This window comes from Cotesia glomerata, linkage group LG4 (genome assembly GCF_020080835.1).
Source record: "Cotesia glomerata isolate CgM1 linkage group LG4, MPM_Cglom_v2.3, whole genome shotgun sequence".
Classification (NCBI taxonomy): Eukaryota; Metazoa; Arthropoda; class Insecta; order Hymenoptera; family Braconidae; genus Cotesia; species Cotesia glomerata.
Window position 1 is genome coordinate 3,028,638 of NC_058161.1, and position 26,506 is coordinate 3,055,143.

General features: G+C 24.9%; 2 protein-coding genes across 3 annotated transcripts; one reads left to right on the forward strand and one right to left on the reverse strand.

The window, feature by feature from the left end:
- The first annotated feature begins 1,347 nt into the window (after positions 1-1,347).
- LOC123263745 (atrial natriuretic peptide receptor 1) lies at positions 1,348-17,193 on the forward strand. Its single transcript, XM_044726721.1, has 16 exons — positions 1,348-1,542; positions 1,902-2,067; positions 3,817-3,982; positions 4,502-4,576; positions 4,895-5,174; positions 6,190-6,299; positions 6,487-6,896; positions 6,988-7,354; positions 9,471-9,676; positions 9,746-9,896; positions 9,978-10,137; positions 10,778-10,938; positions 11,018-11,184; positions 11,248-11,394; positions 14,535-15,001; positions 16,901-17,193. Exons 1-16 carry the CDS (start codon positions 1,449-1,451, stop codon positions 17,191-17,193), a joined length of 3,420 nt encoding a protein of 1,139 aa, XP_044582656.1. The 5' UTR covers positions 1,348-1,448.
- LOC123263748 (cysteine and histidine-rich protein 1 homolog) lies at positions 17,194-25,227 on the reverse strand. 2 transcript variants are annotated; one of them, XM_044726724.1, is made up of 7 exons: positions 25,112-25,227; positions 24,171-24,499; positions 21,591-21,829; positions 19,758-19,969; positions 19,455-19,615; positions 19,176-19,378; positions 17,194-17,661 (listed from the first exon to the last, which is right to left on the reverse strand). In XM_044726724.1, the coding sequence occupies exons 2-7, from the start codon at positions 24,393-24,395 to the stop codon at positions 17,634-17,636; spliced, it is 1,068 nt and encodes a 355-aa protein (XP_044582659.1). In that variant the 5' UTR covers positions 24,396-24,499; positions 25,112-25,227; the 3' UTR covers positions 17,194-17,633. The 2 variants fall into 2 exon arrangements, with proteins under 2 accessions (XP_044582659.1, XP_044582658.1); XM_044726723.1 differs by having other exon boundaries at positions 25,044-25,211.
- Positions 25,228-26,506: the final 1,279 nt, after the last annotated feature.

Genomic DNA, 26,506 nt, shown 5'->3' on the forward strand with positions numbered 1-26,506 from the left:
TTCATATATATGATATTTATAAAATATATGAAAAGTGCATGTGGGTACTCAAATGAAAGATCTCGATGAGTGTAACATCAGAATGGGCTTATATTAACGAAAATATTAAGAACTAAGGATGACGGTTGCATTTTGTTAACTAATGATGTTTTTAACGATATAAGCTCGTTCCAATGTAACACTCATCAAGAGCTTTCATTTGAGTACCCACATGCCTTTTTGATATATTTTTCATATATACATATATATATAACATATACAAATATATGAGAAATTGAAGTGGGTACTCGAATAAAAGGTCTCGATGAGTGTAATGTCGGGGTGAGCTTATATCTTTAAAAATGTCAATAGTCATAAGATACGAGACCATTTCTTAATTATTGATATTTTTAAAGATCTAAACTCATCCCGATGTTACACTCATTAAGAGCTTTCATTTGAGTACCCACATGCATTTTGATATATTTTTCATTTATACATATATATAATATATATAAATATATGAAAAATTGATGTGGGTACTCAAATGAAAGGTCTCGATGAATGTAATGTCGGGGTGAGCTTATATCTTTAAAAATTTCAATAGTTCACAAGATACAAGGTCATTTCTTAATTATTGATTTTTTTTAAGATGTGAGCTAATCCCGAGGTTACACTCTTCAAGAGCTTTCATTTGAGTACCCACATGCATTTTGAGATATTTTTCATACATACATATATGTAATATATATAAATATATGAAAAATTGATGTGGGTACTCAAATGAAAGGTCTCGATATGTATAATGTCGGGGTGAGCTTATATCTTTAAAAATGTCAATATTTCACAAGATACAAGGTCATTTCTTAATTATGTATCTAGAGATAGAGGATTTTCGAATGCAACCCAAATACATATGATAAATTGACTACCGGTTAGAATGATATGAAACCTTGAAAAAGTATAAACTCAAATCAAAACCTTTGCAATGAGACTAAATTTCACTAAAAAAAAAAACGATTTTATCATATGACTGTTCTGAAGACAAAATTTTTCTTATTTTCTTAATAATATAAATTATTATTTATTAATTAAATAATAAAATTAATAGTGAAAAATAAATATTTACCAATAATAAATTTAATAGTTAAAAAAATGAATATTTAATTATTAATTGTTTTAAACATTAATAAAAAAATAAAATTTTTCTCTTACGAAAATTTATAAAAATATTTCCATAATTTATTAATTTATAAAGTAAACTTTTTATTCAAACTTAAGATTGATGATAGAAAAAATGCAGAATATAGAGCAACCCCTATATATAGGGGTGAAACTTGTTGCGAAACGTCAGACGTTACTGAGTTCTCGCGTTGAGCGGAAGTCTAGTCGTCAAAAAGCAATTATCGCAAATATTTATTTTTATCAAAATAAAATTTTTGAAAATTCATAAATTAAACTTAAAAAAAATGCGCAAAAAGTACAGAATAACAAAATTAGTGCTTCTATTTTTTACCGCGCTCGTTTTCTTCTCTAGAAGCAATTATTTATCCAGAATAACAGGTAAGTTGAGTTCTTTAACATTTCAAATAATTTATTAATTTATTTACAAATAATAATGCTTGAAAAAAATAATAATAATAAAAATCTAGCGCAATTATAAATAATAACATAGATGCAATGCTCGGAAAAAGTGAATAAAATTACAATAAATTCAGCGCGGATTATCTAGACAACACATTAAATTTGAATGGGAATTATTTTTCCAGTCCGTTGATCATAACTGAGATTTGGAATTAGATGTTTTGTTGTTATTACTTACAAACAAATAGTTTATATATCTAACTGTGGAAAATTTCAATTTTTGTAACTTTGAAATAAATTTTAATTTAAATAATTTTTTTTTTGCTTTGTTTTTGAAGCGAAAGAATTGTTTGTGCGGAATTATAACGTTGGAGTGCTGATGGCATCCCATTTAGACAGCCCGTTTGACCTAGAACGATGTGGACCTGCTGTTGATTTAGCACTCGCAGAAGTTAATGAATTTTTAATTATACATAATGTTCAATTACAGAAAGTGCAAGCTAGGTAAATTATTACTCACTTATTTTGTAATGTAATTTTTAAAAGGTTCTACACTTTGCCTTTTATTCAATAAATTTTACTAGCAAACTTGCAGTCACTACGTGACTGCCGTGACTTGTGAACTATAAATAAATAAAATTTTGCTTTATTAAGTAATGAATTTTGTTAAATTGCACTGTAAATTCTTAAGTACTGACGTTTTTAAAGATATAAGCTCATCCCGATATTACACTTATCAAAAGCTTTCATTTGAGTACCCACATGCATTTTTTATATATTTTATATATTTCATATATATGATATTTATAAAATATATGAAAAGTGCATGTGGGTACTCAAATGAAAGGTCTCGATGAGTGTAACATCAGAATGGACTTATATTTACAAAAATTGTAAAAATTAATAAATGACTGTTGCAATTTGTTAACTAATGATGTTCTTAACGATATAAGCTCATCCCGATGTTACACTCATCAAGAGCTTTCATTTGAGTACCCACACGCATTTTGATATATTTTTCATATATACATATATATAATATATATAAATATATGAAAAATTGATGTGGGTACTCAAATGGAAGGTCTCGATGAGTGTAATGTCGGGATGAGCTTATATCTTTAAAAATGTCAATAGTTCACAAGATATAAGATCCATTTCTTAATTATTGGCATTTATAAAGATGTAAGCTCATCCCGATGTTACACTCATCAAGAGCTTTCATTTGAGTACCCACACGCATTTTGATATATTTTTCATATATTCATATATATAATATATATAAATATATGAAAAATTGATTTGGGTACTCAAATGAAAGATCTCGATAATTGTAACATCGGGGTGAACTTACATTTTTGAAAATGTCAATATTTCACAAGATACGTCATTTTTTAATTATGTATCTAGATATAGACTATTTTTGAATGCAGCCTAATTAATTATCACAATAAACTGGCTATAAATTGGCAAGACCTTTACAATGAGACTAAATTTCACTAAAAAACTGATTTTATCATATGACTATCCTGGAAACAAAATTTTTCTTATTCTCTTAATAATACATATTATTCACAAAGTAAAAATATTTTTCTGTGTAAATATTAAATGTCTTCTATTTGGCTACTTGATCACGTTTCATCCTCAGAGTCGCATTCAGTGCTTCAATAAGACAATTAACTAGCCATTGTTCCGGTGAATAAGTAATTAGTAATTACTATATTGTACAATAAATATAATTAATATACTTGTTTCATGATCTAGGTTGCGCGTTCTTGTTTCAGGAATAAATTTTTATTACTCACGAGAATAAAGTGTCTTACCTAAATTTAAATTTCTCTGGTAACCATTGGAGGGTAACAATCGTCAGAGGTTGTATTATAATTTCAAATATCGGCTAGTTTTATTCAAAGCTTTTGAATATTTTTACATTGATATAAAAATTACATTTTAATGTCTTAGAGAAATGTTTGCTTCTTTTAAAAAAATCCATTCATAAATCCATAAGTTATATCTTTGCTAGAGAATAGAAATTTAAATCGTTGTTTGTGTTTAGTTAATTTAAAAGTTGGATTAAGAAGAAATACTTTATGCTTTTTAATAAAATTTAAATTAAATATTTAAGTATTAAAATTAATTTAATTTTCATTCAAAATATAAATTTTTAATCAATATTTATTTAATTTTTTTCCTTGTGACCAAGAAGAAATAATTGAAAATAATAAAATAATTGATTAAAATTTTGTATTGTAGTTATCCATCGTGTAGTGGTGCAAGAGCACCAGGATTAGCGGCAGACATGCATTTTCATGATAACGTTATCGCATTTATCGGTCCAGCGTGTGCTTTTGCATTAGAACCTGTTGCAAGGCTCGCGGCTTATTGGAACACGCCAATAATTACTGGAATGGGCGATCAGGTAAGTTATTTATTTACGCTTACTTTCATGCACTTTTATGCACAGAAAAAAAAATGTTCTTGAATCAAGTACATAATTTTGAAGAACCTCATTTTCTTGATTTGAGCAAAAAAATTCTTAAACTAAGAAATTTTTACTTGGTTTAAGTAAATTTTCTTTGATTCAAGAATTTTTCGTCTTGATTAAAGACAATTACCCTCTTCAAAATTATTTTCTTGGTTCAAGAATTTTCCTCTCGAATCAAGTTAATTTTTTTTTTCAGTGTGACTTTAAAGTTAACTATTGTTTTATTTTATTTAACAAACAAATTTGTTCCAAAAAATTGCATTTTTAATTTTTAAAAATTTTTATGTCAATTTTTTTCCATTATTTATTTATTACAAAAATTATTAAAGTTATAAAATATCTGGTAGATTGATTTTTAAATCACTTTCACTAATTTTTTTGAGTCATAACAAAAATAATTAGAATTACTCCCTACTTATTACTAATTTTTCCGCATGAAAATAATTAATACAGCCGCCGTCAGAAGGCGAACTCTCGGTAACATCCGGTATCCTTGGTAGACTTCACAAGTGGAAAAATGAGAGCTCTGTGAGTTTTATTTAATTTTTTTAATAAACTTCTCATGTTCTGTTTTCTTCCTTTATGCCTTTTATTTCAACGTTATTTTCGTACGCACGATTTACTCTGTGGTTAATTAGAGTTTTTCTTTTTATTTACGATGGGCTAGTGTTGCTACTAATTAACTATGGAAAAGTATTTTGTTTAAAAGAAGAAAATTAATTTTATAAGTTTTATTTTTTAGATAAATTTTTTTAAATAAAATTTTAATATTTATTAAATTATTTTTAATTTTTAATTAAATATTTATTACTTTTTTATACAATAAATAATTTGATTTTTTTCTAGGGGATTTTTAAAGATAAAAGTAAATATCCAACTCTAACAAGAATGTCTTATTGCCAATGTCGCTTGCGATTAGTATTCTCAAGTATCTTCAAGGAATTCGGATGGTCACACGTCGCATTGATCCTCGACAAATCTGATTTGTTTTCATTAACCGTAGGAAAGAATTTGGAGTACGGATTACGGAAAGATGGCTTGTTGAAATTTGTTCGAGAACTCGATGGTAATGCGCATGATGATTCTTATCATTTGTATCTTCGCGATGCGAGTATGTATGCAAGAGGTAAATTAATCAAATTAATTCAATTATATAGTTTAATAAATTCATGAGAATATTTACATAAAATTAAGGAAAAATTTTTTTGAAAATTTCTTAATTAATTTTTTTGTAAATAAAAAAAAAAAATATAAAAAATTAAGAAATTTCAATTCTTTCTAATTTTTTGATTTTTTGTTAATCAGAGATAAATTTATTGAGAAAAAATTATGAAATTTCATAAAAAATTCCGTAATATATTTATGAGCGTATTAAGAAACAAATTAAATTAAAAAAAATTTTTTAATACGCTTTATTAAGAAATCAAACTAAAAAGTATTAAATAAATTATTACCCAAAAAATTTTTAATAAGCTATTTTTGGCCATATCTAGGTGAAAAATTAACATTTTTTAATTTTTTTTATTCTGCTTATTTTTACGGCGCATTTATGATAAAAAATGTCGTGAAAGGAAAAAAATAAAGATTTCGATAGTTATTTTACCGTCAAGTTGGAAAAACTTTTGGCTCTCATGTTTTTGGATAAAATTTCTATTTTATCTTTTTTTGATGTTCTTGATATATATTTTTTTTAAAAAGTACATAAAAAAATGAACAATTCAAAAAAAAAGAAGTTGAATATCTCAATTTTCTAAAAAATTATAAATTTTTTTGAAAATTTGAAACATTTGTTAAAATTGTGATAATCAACTTTTTTTTTAAATTGTTCATTTTTTTATGTATTCTTCAAAAAAAAATATATCATTAACATCAAATAAAAATTAAAATAGTGACCCTACTTGTAAATATTTACCAAAATTCCTTAATATATTTATAAGCGTATTACAAAAAAGTAAAATACATAAAAAATTGAAAAATACGCTCTAATAAAAAAATAATACATAAATTATCAAAAAAATTTTTTAATAAGCTCAAGAGTATATTAAAGAATTTTTTTATAAAATTTCTTAAAATTTTGATGAGCAAATTAAAAAATTCTTTAAAAAATTTATCATTATAAACATAAAATTCCTATCGGATAGTTGTAATTCTGAGCGTACGAGGAACCCTTGTTAGAAGATTCATGCTAGCAGCCCATGCATTAGGAATGACACGCGGTGATTGGACATTTTTGGACGTAGAAATAATTCAGGTAATTACTAAATATTTACAATACACAAGAAAAAAACTAGAAAATTTTTTTAATTAAAAAAATTTCTTTTTATTAAATTTTACTTAATTCAAGAATTTTTTTCTTTAGTTAATTTTTTTTTTTTAAGTAATTATTAGAGATTTAATTCCAATAATACGATTAAAAAACTTTATTTTTTTTAATCAAGGGATCATATTGGGGCGATCATGACTGGGAAATAGGTGACGTAGAAGATGCGGCGGCACGAAAAGCTTACGAAGCTCTTTTAAGAGTTTCTTTACTTCAGCCAACTTCTCCCCGGTTCCAAGACTTTGCAGAAGACGTCCGGATTCGCGCGCAAACAAATTACAATTACACATTTTCCGACGGCGAGGAAGTTAATTTTTTCATCGGAGCTTTTTACGACGGAGTTTACTTGCTCGGAATGGCGCTCAATGAAACTCTATCTGAGGGAGGGAATATCCTTGACGGACTCGCGATGACGAAGAGAATGTGGGGTAGAGATTTTATGGGAATTACTGGGCACGTCAGGATTGATGAAGACGGCGATCGAGACGCTGATTACAGCATTCTTGATCTCGATCCTATTACCGGAAGGTAATTGATTTATTTTTTATTTTATTTACCATTGTAAAGTAATTATTTCTTCTTTGATTATTAATAAGATGAATTGTTTTATTTATTTAAGATTTGAAGTGGTCGCGCATTACTTGGGATTAAATAGGGAGTACAACCAAGTGTCCGGAAAAAAAATCCACTGGCCGGGTGGCCGCGAAGGACCACCCGCGGATATTCCTGAGTGTGGATTCCTCGGAAATGATCCGGCTTGTGCGCTTAAAACAGACGCGTATACTCTAATCCTCTACTCAAGTTTCGCGCTAGGTGTGTTTTTATTCGCGGTTTCCACTGCGGCTTGCTTGCTTTACCGACACCTACGCCTTTCGGCTGACTTGAATAACATGTCCTGGAGAATCAGACCCGAGGAACTGCTACTGGAAGTCAGTAAGACTTTTTCTTCTAAAATTAATCTTCATCAGGCTATGGCGGAGGCTAATGTATGTAAGGGTGTATAATAAGGGAATTTTTATTACTATTATAGTTATTTTTTTAATTATTTTTATTGATAAAATTTTGAATCATATTATTATTATTTTATTAAAAATTAAATTTTAACGAAAGTGATTTATTTAATTTTGTATAGTTTTGAATAATTGCACGACTCATGATGCGAAGCATCAGAGAGTGCTTTACGATCGAAAAATTTTTTTCGCCTCATTTTAGCAACTATTTTTAGTATTATAGCCTTGTTAGTTCACGAAATCAAGATATTTTGCATACTATTGTCGAGATAATTTAATGGAGATTAATTCCATACTTTCTAAAAATTGATTTACTGCAATAGAAACGGAAAAAAACATCAAAATAGGTCAAAAAATTTTCCTGTCCGTCATGTATGAAACCCCGGAAACACTGTAACTTGTAAAAAATCAATTATTTGCACTGATAGAAGGATTTGTTTATAGTTAAAAATATTTGTTAATATTTAACAAATCATTTATTAGAGACCACTTTTTAGTCCTTAACAAATATTTCTTAGTATTTAAAAAGATTTATTAATATTTAATAAATGAATATCTGATTTATTAAATACAAACAAATCATTTTAAATACTAAGAAATATTTGTTTGATACTAAAAAATGGTCTCTAATAAATGATTTGTTAACTATTAACAAATATTTTTTTAATACAAATAAATCCTTCTATCAGTGTGAGTTAAATTTTTTTTTTTTTAATTCTAATCGACGATTGTAGGTCACTGAATGCGAATGGTTAATTAATTCAGTGTCGTTTAATTACAATTAATAAAAAACGAAAACTACAAGACTGTATATCTATATATATCCATGTAAAATTAACATGGATGGTGATATATCTATATCTATAGATATTATGTACATTTTATTTCACCAGGCGCGCTTGTGCAGTACCTTCCTACTACAGCTGTTTTTTCGGCAATTAATTTTGAACGACTTGAGGTTTTTTTTTTTTTTTTTTTTTTTTTTTTTATATATTTCATAATTAAATGAGCATTATGAGTTGTGCACTTTTGGATTTTCCAAACTTTTTTTTTTATTATTATTAGGATTCTGGCAGTCACTACGTGACTGCAATGACTATGAAGTATAAATAAATAAAACTTTGCTTTATTAAATAATTACTTTTGTTAAATTGCACTGTACTTTTTTAAATATTGACGTTTTTCAAGATATAAGTGTAACATCAGAATGGACTTATATTTACGAAAATGTTAAAAATTAAGGAATGACTGTTGCATTTCGTTAACTAATGGTGTTTTTAACGATATAAGCTCATCTCGATGTTACACTCATCGAGAGCTTTCATTTGAGTACCCACATGCATTTTTTATATATTTTATATATTTCATATATATGATATTTATAAAATATATGAAAAGTGCATGTGGGTGCTCAAATGAAAGGTCTCGATAAGTGTAATATTGGGGCGAGCTTATATCTTTAAAATTGTCAATAGTTGACAAGATACAATGTCATTTCTAATTTATTGACATTTTTTAAGAAATAAACTCATTTCGATGTTACACTCATCAAGAGCTTTCATTTGAGTACCCACATGCATTTTCATATATTTTTCATATATTGATATATATAAATATATAAAATATATAAAAAATTGATGTGGGTATTCAAATGAAAGGTCTTGATGAGTGTAATGTCGGGATGAGCTTATATCTTCAAAAATGTCAATAGTTCACAAGATACAAAGTCATTTCTTAATTATGTATGTTATTACTATAATTTTTTTAATCATCAGACTCAAAATTTGACTAAGAGTAATTTTGGATTCATTTTTCTTAGTTTAATTTTGAATCAATCGTAATTTTTTTAATAATAATAATGATTATTATTTTACTCAAAATTTAATATAAAAAAAAAGATTTAGACTCATTTTTTCTGATAAAATTTTCAATCATTTTGTTATTATAATTTTTTTTTATTATTTGACTCAAAATCTGACTATAAAAATTTTTGATATTTGTTTTTTTAGATAATTTTTAATCATATTATTTTGATATAATTTCTAAATTAAAAAAAAATAATTAAATTATTGATAATGAAATTTTGTTTCAGAATTTTGGATTGGAACAAAAAAGACGAGGCTCGCAATTGAGTGGAGATTCATTAGCGCCTACTAGTATGTTTACCAGTGTCGGAATTTACAAAGGCGAAAGGGTTGCTATAAAAAAAGTGACTAAAAAAAAAGTTGTTGACGTAACAAAAAAATTACTATGGGAAATTAAACAAGTACGCGATGTTACTTCTGAAAATACTGTCAGGTCATTAACAAATGATTTTTCTTTTAATTTCTTTAATGGAAAAGTTTTATAAATTAAATGAATTAACAGATTTATTGGAGCATGTCTCTGTTCACCATCCCCTACAGTATTAATACTAACAGAGTACTGTCCCAAAGGATCGCTTAAAGACGTCCTGAATAATGATGCGATAAAACTTGACTGGAATTTCCGAATGTCGTTAATTCACGATATCGTTAAAGTAATTATCGATTTTCAATAATCAAATAAATTTTTCCACCTACTTAATAGTAATTATTTTAAAAATTAATTCTTAAACCAGGGAATGGATTATTTACATGCGAGTGAAGTAAATGCTCACGGCAAATTGCGGTCGTGCAATTGTTTAATCGACGGACGTTTTGTTCTTAAAATATCTGACTTTGGTCTTAAGACTCTGACCACTCCAGCGGAATTAATTATTGATGATAATTATTACACAAGTAATTTATTTCATTTTATTATATAATTAATTATTTATAGTTTTTTTTTAATTATTCATATTAAATTTTTAATCTTAAGAATTTATTAAGTAAATTTTTTGATGAAAATTTACTAATTTTTAAATGAACAATTTTACAGTAATTTTTTACAAAAAATCTATCAAATTTTTGAATAAAAAATTTTTTAATAGTTTTTCAATGAATATTTATTGAGTAACTTTCTAATAAAAATTTTTTGAGTAGTTTTTAAATGAAAATTCACTGAGTAATTTTTAAATGAACAATTTTTGAGTAATTATTTACTAAAAATCTATCCAGTTAATTTTTTAATAAACAATTTTTTGGGAATTTTCTAAAGAATGTTTATTAAGTAATTTTTTGGTTAAAAAATATTAAGTAAATTTTTTAATTAAAGTTTTTTTTAGCTATTTTTAAATGAAAATTTACTGAATAATTATTTAATGAACAATTTTTGAGTAAATTTTTAATAAAAAATTTTTTTACTAATTTTTAAATTAAATTTTTTGTGATAATACTTTAATTAAAATTTTTTGGGTGATTTTAGATAGTTATATTAATTTTAATTAGTTATTAATTTAATCTATAAATTATTTAATAACTAAGTTATTTTTAAAAATAGAATTATTATGGATTGCACCCGAATTATTACCACAAACAGTATTACCAGGTAGTGCTGCTACGCAAAAAGGTGATGTTTACAGTTTTGCTATTATATTAGAAGAAATAATATTACGTGGTGGACCTTATGAAGTTGCTAAGAGTAATATGTCATCACAAGAAGTAATTTGTATTTTATATATTACTTTAATACAAACATAATAGCCAATATAATTAAGATGTTAATTTTTTTTTCTAACAGATTGTAAATAGAGTATCTTCTGGAGAAAATCCTTGCTTTCGTCCAGAAGTCCAGCCAAAGGATTGTCCTCCAGATATTCTGTGCCTAATGGAACGCTGCTGGAGTGAAATAAGCGAGGACCGTCCAACTTTCCAAACAATCCGCGGAATAATTCGCGGGATTATGAAGTGAGATTAATTAATTAATTTTTTTTATCTATGAATAATTTAATCAATTTTTTTTTATTGCAGAGGATACTGTGAAAATTTGATGGATGATTTGTTACGACGTATGGAACAGTATGCCAATAATTTAGAGGCATTAGTTGAAGAAAAAACTGAGCAATTAACTTTGGAAAAACGTCGAAGTGAAGAATTGTTGTATCAAGTATTACCAAGGTATAAATATATTTATATAAAAAAAAAAAATATATATATATATATATATATATATATATATATATATATATATATATATGTATATATATATATGGGTGATTCTCTGTAAGGACGTCTTAAATCTGTACAAAATTGTCCGACCAAATTATTTTTGATTTTATTAGAAAAAAAATTAACAAGGGCTTCAAAACTATCAGCTTAATTATAATAAATAAACAGCGGAATTAATTTTTGCTTTTTCGATATTTGTGTATCTTTTGCCATATAACATGACAGGGGACTGACTGCCAGGGGACTGATTTTTTTTTATCAAATTGAGAAAAATCAAGCAAACTATTTCAATGCATTCAACTTTTTAAGTTCTCAATGAATGTTTACATTAATTAGAATAATATTAAGACTTATGGATCCAATTTTATGAATAAATTATAAACAAAAATAGCTGCCAGGGGACTGAGTTTTGAAGTGGCCCAGACACATATTTCCAAAAAAAAAACGGTGCTTTGACACTAAATAAAATGGCGATAAAGCGCTAACAGCCCTATGGTTATTAACTTACGGCTAGTTAGATCTTTATAAACCTTACAAAAGGTAAAATAGGCTAGATTTTTTTTTTGGCTTTGTACTTCTGGCAGAGGACTAATCTTAAAATGCCTGGGACAAACTTTGGTTTAATGAATTTAATGAAACAAATTAACTTTCGGTACTTTTTATTAAAGAAGATTGTTAGTTAACTAATTAAGTTTATAAATATTATGGCTCAAATTATATATTATTGACGAATAACTTAAAATTTAATCTTAAAGTTTTAATTGTGGGACTGGGACAGCCCAGGGGACTTATTTCGGTGGTTTACGAATTTATAGCAAAAAAACCAAAATTTATTCCATTTTAGTTTTCAATGCTCCAAACAGAAATGTTTTTTTACTTTCGTAATAAATTTTTTTTTAGTAACAAAATAACAATTTTTCTAATAAAAAAATGCCTGGGACAACAAAAAACATCATTACAGAGAATCACCCATATATATATATATATATATATATATATATATATATATATATATATACGAAGCATTTCGCATCTTATTAAATACTTTAAAACTTTGAAATTTAGCTGAAAAAAAATTTTTTTTCAATATCAAAAAAGTTTCTAAAAAAATTTTAAAGTTTTCTTTACTTGACCAAAAAAAAAAATTATAAATTTTTCATAAAAATTATCAGGACTATTTTTTTTTTAATTTTTGTTTTTCAAAAATTTAAAATTATCTTCATCACTTTTTTGATATTTTCTCAAATTTTTACAAAATAATATTGCACGCCTCATAAGCGAAGCGGATAAAATTGTGTTTTACTACACTCACCTTACGAAAATCCGGCGATTTCTCGAACTAAAATTGTCTCTTTTTATTTTTTATCACACTTTTAGAACACTATTTACACATAAATATAATGAAAAAGCACTAGTTTTAACACTTATCAAATTTTTAAAAGACATTTTGCTTTTTAAATAAATAAATACAACGTTTAAAAAAATTACTTTGTGGACGTCCGACTGTTTGTATGGAAACTGGCGCGATATGAAAATAAAGTTAGCCGACATCTAAAAACTTTAATTATTTTTTTTATTGAAGAATTATGACAAAAAAATTTTTTCAATTGTTAAAAACTTCAAAAACTATCAGTGGAATTTTTAAAAAATATTTTTTAGTTATAATTTAATAAATTAAGCAAAATAAAAAAATAAAAAATGTCGGCTAACTTGATTATTATTTGCGCGGTCACGATAACTGCCGAAAAACTTAACTGATCAAGTCCATTTTTTTTATACGCTTCAGTATTTAAAACTGTCCTTTCATAAATTACGGTCTAATTCAATGTAGTTTATTTATAATTAGCAATAAACTAAAAATCCACTAACGGTTTTTATTTCTATCTATCGTTCTCCTATATATTAAAATTGATGGTTGATCGATTGAAGTTAGCTTAGTATCGAAATAACTCGAAAACATGGACTCTGATTTCTTATTGGTCAGAATTCAAGCGCGCGCGCATGCGCGAAATTTGAATTTCTAGTATTTATATAAATAAGGTTCGTTTACAACACATGCGCAGTACCTTTTTTTTTTGGATGGATAATGGCGCGAAAAATTTAAAATTATTTTTTATATTTTATTTTATTTTATTTAAAATTAATTTTATTAAAAAATCAATTTTATTTTTATAATAATTATTAATTAATAATTATGATAATTAATTATAAATAGTTATAATAATTAATTATTAATAATTATAGTTAATTGTGATAATTATAATTAATTATTAATGATTATAAATAATTATAATTAATTATTAATAATTATAAATAATTATAATTAATTATTAATAATTATAATTAATTATTAATAATTATAATTAATTATTAATAATTATAATTAATTATTAATAATTATAATTAATTATTAATAAATATAATTAATTGTTAATAAATATAATTAATTGTTAATAATTATAATTAATTATTAATAATTATGTTTAATTATTAATAATTATAATCAATAATTAATAGTTATAATGATTAATTATTAATAATTATAGTTAATTGTGATAATTATAATTAATTATTAATGATTATAAATAATTATAATTAATTATTAATAATTATAATTAATTATTAATAATTATAATTAATTATTAATAATTATAATTAATTATTAATAATTATAATTAATTATTAATAATTATAATTAATTATTAATAAATATAATTAATTGTTAATAAATATAATTAATTGTTAATAAATATAATTAATTGTTAATAATTATAATTAATTATTAATAATTATATTTAATTATTAATAATTATAATCAATAATTAATAGTTATAATAATTAATTATTAATAATTATAATAACTATCTTATTTTATTTTTATTTTAATCAATTTTAATTAAATTTTCCAAACTTCTTTTTTAATTTTTCTTAAATTGAAAAAAAAAAAATATTTATATTAAATAAAAAAATTTTTAATTTTTTCTAAAAATAAAAAAAAAATAAATCAACTTTAAATCATTTTTTTTTAGAACAAAAAAAATTGAATTTTTTTAAAAATTAACAATTAAAAAATTTTTTAATGGTCTTAGACAAGTAGCTGGTCAACTAATGGCAGGAGAACTGGTTCAACCCGAACAATTCGAGTCAGTGACAATTTACTTCAGCGACATAGTAGGTTTCACAGCTCTGTGCGCCCAGAGCACGGCAATGCAAGTAGTAGACTTTCTGAACGATCTCTACAGCACATTCGACCGCATAATAGGTTTCTACGACGTCTACAAAGTAGAGACAATCGGCGACGCTTATATGGTAGTCTCAGGACTGCCTCAGAGAAACGGAGACGAGCACGCCAAGGAGATAGGGCTGATGGCTCTCGCCATCCTAGACGCTGTAAAGTCCTTCAAAATCGGACACAGACAGGACTCTCAACTAAGTGTCAGAATTGGAGCTCACAGCGGTCCAGTTTGTGCTGGAGTCGTTGGCCAGAAGATGCCTCACTACTGTCTATTTGGTGACACTGTCAATACTGCTTCCCGCATGGAGTCTTCCGGCCTACGTAATTATAAATTATAAATTTCATAGGGTAAAGGTTCCTAATATTTAACAATTCAAATAAATTAGATAGAATATATGTACAGTAAAAAAATTCTAAGTCAAAAAAATTAGTGTTAAAAAATTTTGTGTTAAATATCTATTGAAAATTGTTTTGTGTAAATTTTCAATATTTATTTTGTTAAATCAATACAGAAAAGTGTTAAATTTTTAATATAAGAATTTTTAACACAAAATTTTTTACTGTGTAAATAAATTATTTGTAAATTTATTGGAAAAATTAATCTATATTATTAAGAGAATAAGAAAAATTTTGTGTCCAGGATAATCATAGGGTAAAATCGATTTTTTTAGTGAAATTTATAGTGTCATTGCAAAGGTCTTGATTTTAATTTGTGCCTTTTCAAGGTTTCATATCATTCTCAACGATAGGCAATTTATTGTAATAAGTATTTAGGCTGCATTCGAAAATGCTTTATCTCTAGATACATAGTTAAGAAATTACCTTGTATCTTGTGAACGATTGACATTTTTAAAGATATAAGCTCACCCCGACATTACACTCATCAAGACCTTTCATTTAAGTACCCACATCAATTTTTCGTATATTTTTATATTATATATATGAATATATGAACAATATATCAAAATACATGTAGATACTCAAATAAAAGCTATTTATGAGTGTAACATCAGGATGAGCTTATATTTTTAAATACGTTAATAGTTAAAAAAGTACAGTGTAATTTCATAATTAAAAAATGACCTTGTATCTTGTGAACTATTGACATTTTTAAAGATATAAGCTCACCCCGGCATTACACTCTTCAAAACCTTTCATTTGAGTACCCACATCAATTTTTCATATATTTATATATATTATATATATGAATATATGAAAAATATATCAAAATACATGTAGGTACTCAAATAAAAGCTATTTATGAGTGTAACATCAGGATGAGCTTATATTTTTAAATACGTCAATAGTTAAAAAAGTACAGTGTAATTTCATAATTAAAAAATGACCTTGTATCTTGTGAACTATTGACATTTTTAAAGATATAAGCTCACCCCGACATTACACTCATCAAGACCTTTTATTTAAGTACCCACATCAATTTTTCATATATTTTATATATTATATATATAAATACATGAAAAATATATCAAAATGCTTGTGGGTACTCAAATGAAAGCTCTTGATGAGTGTAACATCGGGATGAGCTTATACATTTAAAATATGTTTTATATATGTGTATACATGAAAAATATATGAAAAATTGATGTGGGTACTCAAATGAAAGCTCTTGATGAGTGTAACATCGGGATGAGCTTATGTCTTTGAAAATGTCAATAGTTAAAAAATTACAGTGCAATTTAACAAGTCATTATTTTATAAATCCAAATCTCATTTATTTATATTTAAGAAGTCACGGCAGTGACTTAAATTATTAAAGTTATATAATTTATAATTAATTAATCTAAAGTTAAAAGGGTCTATAAATTTTTTTTCTGAATAATTTCCTAAAATACTTATGTAAAGCCTGATAATTAAAAATAAATTAGAATTTTTTTTTTAATTATTCTGATATATAGTTTACTTACAATCTAAGACAATAATTAAAGAAAAATTCAGTAATTTTCATTTTTTTTTTTTTTCATAATTTTCATAAATATTTATATATAAAATTTTTCTTTTATTATTTCATTTTTAATGAATTAAAAAAAAACACATTTGTTTACTTTTTTTTACATACTCCGTATTTTGAACAATTTTAAAACAAGTGGGAAAAAAATTTTTTTCAAATAAATATTTGGATCCTTTACCGTAATTATTTTTAATACAATAAATAAATATTTATTTATATTTTAAAATAACAAAAGTGATAAAAATTTCCAGCTTTAAAAATTCACGTATCAGAGACGACAAAAAATATTTTGGACAAGTTCGGTACATTTGAACTTGAACTCCGCGGCGAAGTTGAACTGAAAGGCAAGGGCACAGTGACCTCTTTTTGGTTGAACGGTTGCACAACTCCAGATCCTCGGTTATCATCACCGAAGTTACGGAAGCACAGTACCAGTCCTCCGGACAACGGACAATGCACGACTTTGAATCCTTTGATTTTTCCTCAAAATATTTTAAACGCCAAAAACTCAAATAATACTTTTATTAATTTGTCTGAACTCTAATTTTTATTTGAGTAAGACTTTATTGAACTTACAATTACAGATATTTTATCTAGTCTATAAAATCAAGCCTCGTTTACAAGAAAAATAAAAAAAAAGTTAATAATAATATATGTTAATTTATTAACAAGTATTAATAGTAATTAATAATTAATAATTAATAATAATGATTGTTGATTAAACTATATTCTTATTTTTCAGTCTACTTGAAAAAATAAAGATTTAATGATTATATTTAAATATATAAATGAATATTACTCACATGTATTTTAATAATCAAAGAAAATGAAAAACTAAAACCGATTAATTAATAATTTAATTATGTTAATTGCAAATATAACCGAGGAGCGTGAAAATCTATAAAGATTTAATGCTAAATATATATATAAATATATTTATTAATTTTCTCTCGGCAGGATGAAGATTGCAATTTTTAACAACAACTACTTCGACGCGAGGAACATAATGAGCCTGTAATTAATAAAATAATTATGTTAATTTTTTTTATTGTGATTTTACACGGAAAAAAATAAATTATATTTAATGATAATAAATATTATTTAAAATAGTAACAATACTAGATGAACGAATAAAATTTTTTAGGATAAATGTTTAACGAATTTCAATTTTAATGTTTATTATTTTGCACGTTAAAATTAAAGTATAATATGTTAAAATTATCAAGAAAGATTACTAAATTTTTATAATAAAATTTTATTTTCTCATTTTTTAATAATTAAATAAAATAATTATTTATAATAAAAAAAAATAGCTTTTTTGCACTTAAAATTTTGAATCTATATTATTAAGAAAATAAGAAAAGTTTTAGCTGCATTCGAAAATACTTTTTCTAGATACATAATTAAGAAATGACCTTGTATCTTGTGAACTATTGACATTTTTCAAGATATAAGCTCATCCTGATGTTACACTCATCGAGAGCTTTTATTTGAGTACCCATATGTATTTTGATATATTTTTCATATATTCATATATATAATATACATAAAAATATATGAAAAAATGATGTGGGTACTCAAATGAAAGATTTTTATGAGTGTAACATCAGGATTAGCTTATATCTTTAAAAATGTCAATAGTTCAAAAGATACGGTGTCATTTCTTAAATATCGATATTTTTAAGGATATAAGTTCATCCCGATGTTACACTCATTAAGACCTTTCATTTAAGTACCCACATCAATTTTTCATGTATTAATACATATTATATATATATATATATATATATATATATATATATATATATATATATATATATATATATATATATATGAAAATATATCAAAATACATGTGGACACTCAAATAAAAGCACTTGATGAGTGTAACATCGGGATGAGCTTATATCTTTAAAAATATCAATATTTAAGAAATGATACAGTATCTGGTCAGCTAATGACATTTTTAAAGATATAAGCTCACCCCGTCATTACACTCATCGAGACCTTTCATTTGAGTACCCACATCAATTTTTCATATATTTATATTATATATATATGAATATATGAAAAATATATCAAAATGCATGTGTGGGTACTCAAATGAAAGCTCTTGATGAGTGTAACATCAGGATGGGCTTATATCTTTAAAAACGTCAATAGTTAAGAAAGTATAGTGCAATTTAACAAAAGTCATAATTTAATAAAGCAAAATTTTATTTACTTATAGTTCACAAGTTCCGGCAGTCACATAGTGACTGCAAGGTTGCTAATATAAATTACTTTGTAATGTTCAAAACAATTAAAAATAAAAATTTTTCACTTAAATGCTTACTCAAAATATTAATATAAAAAATAAAAATTTTTCGATATTAAATTATAAATTTTACTCTTCATTCTTTTTTAAAATTATCCTCAGTAATATTTTAAGTTATGCTGATTAAATTAAATAATCTAGTTTTTTCCGTGTATAAATAAAAAAAAGAAATTTAATTAAGATGTATTTAAATTTAACATGATTAATTACCGGAAACTTATTGCTTTAGCCGCTAATAGTCTGTTGCATTCAGCGGTGTCTGGTAATGGTAGTGGTAAATACGGACTCTCATTATCTTGCTCTGTGAAATCGAATCTATGAATGCGAGGCTGTACTTTCATGTCACCGAAGGGTCCTTTTAAGATTAAATAGTGGAGCGCCAAGGGATATGTTGTCTTGGTTTTTAAAATCAACTGTAAAAAAAAAATTAATTAATAAAGAATCGCAGATATAAATTAAAAATTAAATTAAATTAAATTAAGTACGCACTTGATAAGTCATATCACGCTCGGAACTCTGTGTGGGATCTCTCTGGCTATTATTAATTCTAGCTTTTACAACCCATTGATGATTGAACGCAGAGAAGCGTGATGTTTCATAGAATAATTTGTGTACAAACTCGTCGGTGCGGTATGGCTTCATTTGCAAATCTAAACAGATAAATAAATAGTTTAGATAGTTCAGCGGTATTGTTATTATTTTTATTATTATTATTATTTATGATAATAGAACATGCATAATTTATGAATGGACTAATGGAGTTATTTTATAATAAAAGGAGTAGAGGCAAACCGTTGAATGTGATTTTTTCGTAAGACAGAAGATCGAAAATATTGTCGTAGTGCTTGCGTTCCTCCAGGTTACGAGCGTCAATGTCACGCAGGGCTTCCATTACATCAGCACCCGTGCGATGAGGGTGGACGCACTGTGACTCGTGCTCAGCACGCTCGTGATTTGGACCTCGCCATGGGCAGCCAATTCGGCTGTACTTGCAGCTGGATATTCTAATCAAAGTTTTTTTTATTAATAAGTTATGAATTTAGTTGTTTAGTTTTCAATTTTTTAAAAAAATTTATTTTTTCAATTAGTGATTTTTAAAAAATTGCATTTATTAAATATTTTTTAATTATCAATTTTTAGAAATATATATTTAATTAATTTTAATATTACTAATTTTTCAGATAATTTTTTAGTTTAAAAAATGTAATTGATGCATTTTAAAAAAAATTAATTAAATAAAATTTAATAGATGCAATTTTTAAAAAATTGATGGTTATAATAAATTTTACTTAAAATTTTTTTAAATAAATAATTCAAGTAATTCAATATATTATCTATATTATTAAGAGAATAAGAAAAATTTTGTGTCCTGGATAGTCATGCATTCGAAAATGCTGTCTCTAGATACATAATTAAGAAATGATCTTGTATCTTGAGAACTATTGACATTTTTAAAAATATAAGCTCATACCGGCATTACACTTATCGAGACCTTTCATTTGAGTATCCACATCAATTTTTCATATATTTATATATTTTATATATATATGTATATATGAAAAATATATGAAAAATGCATGTGGGTACTCAAATGAAAGCTCTTGATGAGTGTATCATCGGGATGAGCTTATATCGTTAAAAACATCATTAGTTAACAAAATACAACAGTCATTCCTTAATTCTTATTATTTTTGTAAATATAAGTCCATTCTGATGTTACACTCATCGAAACCTTTCATTTGAGTACCCACATGCACTTTTCATATATTTTATAAATATCATATATATGAAATATATAAAATATATGAAAAATGCATGTGGGTACTCAAATGAAAGCTCTTGATGAGTGTATCATCGGGATGAGCTTATATCGTTAAAAACATCATTAGTTAACAAAATACAACAGTCATTCCTTAATTCTTATTATTTTTGTAAATATAAGTCCATTCTGATGTTACACTCATCGAAACCTTTCATTTGAGTACCCACATGCACTTTTCATATATTTTATAAATATCATATATATGAAATATATAAAATATATGAAAAATGCATGTGGGTACTCAAATGAAAGCTCTTGATGAGTGTATCATCGGGATGAGCTTATATCGTTAAAAACATCATTAGTTAACAAAATTCAACAGTTATTCCTTATTTCTCAACATTTTTGTAATTATAAGTCGATTCTGATATTACACTCATCGAGACCTTTCATTTGAGTACCCACATGAACTTTTCATATATTTCATAAATATCATATATATGAAATATATAAAATATATGAAAAATTGATGTGGGTACTGAAATGAAAGCTCTTAATGAGTGTAACATCAGAAGGAGCTTATATCTTTAAAAACGTCAATATTTAAGAAAGTACAGTGCAATTGACCAAAATTTATTATTTAACACAGCAAAATTTTATTTATTTATAGTCTACAATTCTCTGCAGTCACGTAGTGACTGCAAGGTTGCTAGTTTTTTTCAATGATTAAATTACATTTTGTAAATTATTAATTTTTCAAATAAATTCAATTGCTAAATTTTTATATCTCATTAATAATAAAATAATTTAAATAATCTACTAAATTACAATTATTGATTTAATTTATAAAAAAAAAAAATTACCTTTCTTCACACATAGCATCTTCATGTCGTTCCAGCGAATTTCTCGGGAACTCCTTAGCGCAAAACTGACATTCTGCGGGTAGTTCAGAAACAGCCTTCTCAACGGCCAAGTTCCTAGACGCAGAAGTTTTGCTAATCTCAATTCTGCAATTAGGACAAGTAGCCAACTCATCCCTTAGTCTCGCGTCGGCGAGGACATGAGTAAAGCATCCCGCACACATCAAGTGTCCATTGGTACACTGTGAACATTACCATACACAAAAAAACAAAAAGTATTATTATAAACAAAGCAATTCCTTAAATCAGAACCTCGAATAATCCTCAACGATTAAAGACGCAAACAATTAAAAAATAAATCAGCAGTCTTTTTATCATTGAAAATTATTCAAAATAATTAATTTTAACCATTTAATATCAACAATATATTATTTATAAACTTAATTACTAAGCTCGCGTAACAGTAATTATTAATTAGCCAAGCTAAATTATACTCTTTACCATTATTCGGTGTATATATTATTTTTATACAAATCTGAAACACAAAATCGTATGGGGACTATTAATAATAAATTACACTATTAACAATCATAATTATAATCATAAATATAAAAAAATATATCAATTACTACTTCACCATTTTTTTTTTATAATTTATTTATCTAATTATTTATGACAATAAATATGTCAATAAGGATTGGTACGTCAGGATAATATCCAGGACATTAATTAAAAAAATCCATTTTATTTATAAATTTAATTTCTATTTATTTTTAATTTTTTACAAATATATAATAATCAAATAATTATGATTATTTTTATTTTAAATATTCTCTCACTCTCACACTAAAGACACTAAAAAAATAATAAACATTTCTTTAATTTTTTTTTTATCTTCATAAAACATCTTGATTTATTATATTTATATTTACTTATTTATGTCTTTATTATTAAAACCAAATGGAGATAAATAATAATATAATAAATAATAAACATTACTGATCACACACAATATTCTTCATAGTATAATAAAATTAAAAAAAAAAATAATATATCTTGATAACAATCGTCTTCATAAATAAATTATTTTATGTAATCTTCACAACAAATCTTCATTAATTATTCATTATATACTTCCATTATATTTATTATTAATTTATACGCAGTACAAAAATATTTTACTGAAATTAGTGTTCTTTTACACTAATTTTTATGAAAAAATTTACCCATTAATTTTTACCTGAATTTTATTCAAAAATGATTTTTACAAAATATTTTTCATTTTTCTAGTTAAAAAAAATTGTTAGTTAATTAAATGTAAAAAAAGAAACTTGTGAATAATTATTTACACGAATATACGATGCAATTTCATAATTGAAGTGTCGTTCTAGCAAAAAAAAAAAATCGCGTTTCATAAATTTCACCGTGATTTAATTAGACTAAAAAAAATTGAAATTTACAATGAGACTAAAGTTGACAGACTAGAAATTTTTTCACAATTTTATAGTAATTAATTTATTATAAATAAAATTTCATTAAAAAATTCCACATGTGAAAATTAATATGAAAATTAACTTAGCAGATATTTGATAATTAAAAAAATTTTTGGAACAAATAAATTAAGACCAGAAAAAAATTAACATGTAAAAATTAAAAAAAATTAATGTAATTTTTTTAAAATCATTTTTTAGAGCAAATTTTTTTGTTAAATCAAATTAAACAATTTTCAAGTGACGGGTAACTTTAATGTCATAAATTAATAACAATTACAAGTGAAAATTTTTAGAAAAATTTTTTATTAAAATTGATTTATCAAAAAAATTTTTTAAATTGACAGTTGATGGCTAACTTCAGTATTATTAATTATAATAATTTACAGACATTTGAAAATTTTATTAAAATTAATTAAGCAGATATTCGATAATTTTAAAAATTTATTTTTAAAAAATTGACATGTACAAATTATAAAAAATAAAAAATGCAAATTTTTAAAACAAATTTATTTGTTTTAAAAAATTAAAAACTTGTCAAGTGACAGCTAAGTTAAATGTCAAAATTTTAAGGTTAGTTTTTTTTAACAAATAAATTATTTAAAAATTGAAACGTCAAACTGAAGTTAGCTGACAGCTGTCATTATTTTTTTAATTTTCACGAATAAATTACAAAAAAAGTTTTACAAAATTTCTACGAATAATTTTTTTTTAATAATTTAATTACTTAAAAATTTTCTAATGTCTGTTAACTTCATAATACTGAAGTTAGCTGTCAGCTGTCATTTCAAAAAATTTTTCAACATATAAATTAAAATAAAAAAATTCTTCTGAAAATTTTTCACTTGTGGAGCTTTTTAATAATAATTTAATAGCCATAGAATTCTAAAAAATTTTTAATGCCTGTCAATTTCAGTGTAAAAAAAAATGCAAAATTTATTTTATAATAATAATAATTCACCTGTCAAAAAAAAATGTCAGCTAAATTGAATAATTAAAATTTTTTTATAATAAGTAGTAAATATTATAATTGTTATAAAAATTAGTGTATGAATAAAAAATATGGTGAAGTGAATAAAAAGAAAAAGATTACCTGGTAAACGGCGGATCTCGGAAGATCAAGACAAACAGCGCAGCAAAGAATTCCACCCAGGCGATGTTCCAATTTTTGTTCGCTCTTTCCGTCATGTTTTATAAGCAATTTACGCCTCTTTTGATCTGGCTCTATAAAATCCTCGTTAGCTTTGTCAATTTCCTCGCGAATAGTTGGCTCAGATACACTACTCGACGACGATGCTTCACCACTCGGGTCAGCCATCTTGCTTGTTTTGATTTTTCCTAATTGTGAATAAAACTGCACGACTGGGACTGGGACTAAAAATTTGTGAGAGCTCAAGCAAGCTTCACCCAGCGCCCGGACAACTAAAAATTACAAATTATATCAATTTATATATATATATATATATATATATATATATATATATATATATATATATATATATATATATATATATATATATATATATATATATATATATATGTATATATATAGATATATAAATATAAATATATATACAATAATAAATATATGGATGGGTAAGTGAGAAAGAAAGACAAAAAAGGCAAATGCAAAGTGTTTTTACGCGCACGCGTGATCATTTTTTTTGACATTTTCTGTTCATTGTTCTCTTTTTTGTTTTTTATTTTTATTTTTATTCTATTTACTGTTTATTGATTTTTTTTTATAAATATTACAAATACACTTTTATTGATTTATTTATTTATTAATCAGCTGATTAATAAATAATTAATTTTGTAAACAAAAAAAAAAATAACAAACGCATAAATGACGTCTAATATTTAACTACGCAATTGATAATTATGCTGTTGAAATTTTTTATGTGACGTCAATGATGACACGGATTTATTTAATAATAATAATAATAATAATAATCAACGAAAGTACCTTACTAAATTTTATCTGTTGACAGGTATGGATTAATTAATTTTTATTGTATGATTAAAATGACATACGGTTGTAAATTAAAAGGTGTTAATAATACACTGGGTTGTTTAGAACACAACAAAGAGCTCGAGAACTCGTGTGTACTGTCTAGGGTACTGATCATGACCTCCCCACTGCTTGACTGGTTACATCTGCAGTTATCCCCTCTTTTTAGGTATGGATTATTATTATATATTATATATATATACTGTTATTATTTGTTGCGTTATTATTGTTATTATTTGTGCTAGTATTATTATATATTTATATGTGTACTTTAACTACATAATTGAAGACAATTTTACTTTTATTTTGGAGCAGCCTTTCTCTTCAGGCATTCAACTGTAAAACTATTTATTTTTTTATTAACTAGAAATGGAACAAATATTTGTTATTATCTATATGTTATTAAAGAATAAGAAAAATTTTATTTTTCAGGATATTCATGATAAAATTTTTTAGTTTTTAAGAAATGACCTTCTATCTTGGAAAATATTGACATTTTTAATGATCTAAGCTCATCCTGATGTTACACTCTTCGAGACCTTTTGTTTGAATACCCACATGTATTTTTCATATATTTTATATATTTATATATATGAATATATGAGAAATATATGAAAATGCATGTGGGTACTCAAGTGAAAGCTCTTGATGAGTGTATCATCGGGATGAGCTTATATCCTTAAAAGTATCAGTATTTAAGAAATGACACTATATCTTCTGAACTATTAACATTTTTGAAGATATAAACTCATCTAGATGGTACACTCATCAAGACCTTTCATTTGAGTACCGACATCAATTTTTCATATATTAATATATATAAATATATGAAAAATATATGAAAAGTGCATGTGGGTACTCAAATGAAAGCTCTTAAGGAGTTTAACATCAGGATGAGCTTATATCGTTAAAAACGTCAATAATGAAGAAATTACATTTTATCTTGTCAACTATTGACATTTTTGAAGATATAAACTCATCCCGATGTTACACTCATCAAAACCTTTCATTTAAGTACCCACATCAATTTTTTATATATTTTATATATTTATATATATGTATATGTGAAAAATATATCAAAAATGCATGTGGGTATTCAAATGAAAGCTCTTGACAAGTGTAACATCGGGATGAGTTTATATTGTTAAAAACATCATTAGTTAACAAAATGCAACAGTCATTCCTTATTTCTTAACATTTTTGTAAATATAAGCTCATCCCGACATTACACTCCTCGAGACCTTTCATTTGAGTACCCACATCAATTTTTCATATATTTATATATATTATATATATATGTATACATAAAAAATATGTCAAAATGCATGTAGGTACTCAAATGAAAGCTCTTGATGAGTATAACATCAGGATGAGCTTATATCTTAAAAAACATCACTAGTTAACAAAATGCAACAGTC

What these genes read in the sequence shown, in the direction of transcription:
- LOC123263745 (XM_044726721.1), top strand. Translation starts at nt 1,449, where the DNA reads ATGCGCAAAAAGTACAGAATAACAAAATTAGTGCTTCTATTTTTTACC. An exon ending in TTACAGAAAGTGCAAGCTAG is followed by an intron (nt 2,068 to 3,816) that starts GTAAATTATTAC and finishes TTTGTATTGTAG; the next exon opens with TTATCCATCGTGTAGTGGTG. An exon ending in CTCGATCCTATTACCGGAAG is followed by an intron (nt 6,897 to 6,987) that starts GTAATTGATTTA and finishes TATTTATTTAAG; the next exon opens with ATTTGAAGTGGTCGCGCATT.
- LOC123263748 (XM_044726724.1), bottom strand. Translation starts at nt 24,395, where the DNA reads ATGGCTGACCCGAGTGGTGAAGCATCGTCGTCGAGTAGTGTATCTGAG. An exon ending in CGAGATCCGCCGTTTACCAG is followed by an intron (nt 21,830 to 24,170) that starts GTAATCTTTTTC and finishes TAATGTTCACAG; the next exon opens with TGTACCAATGGACACTTGAT. An exon ending in AGCGTGATATGACTTATCAA is followed by an intron (nt 19,379 to 19,454) that starts GTGCGTACTTAA and finishes TTTTTTTTACAG; the next exon opens with TTGATTTTAAAAACCAAGAC.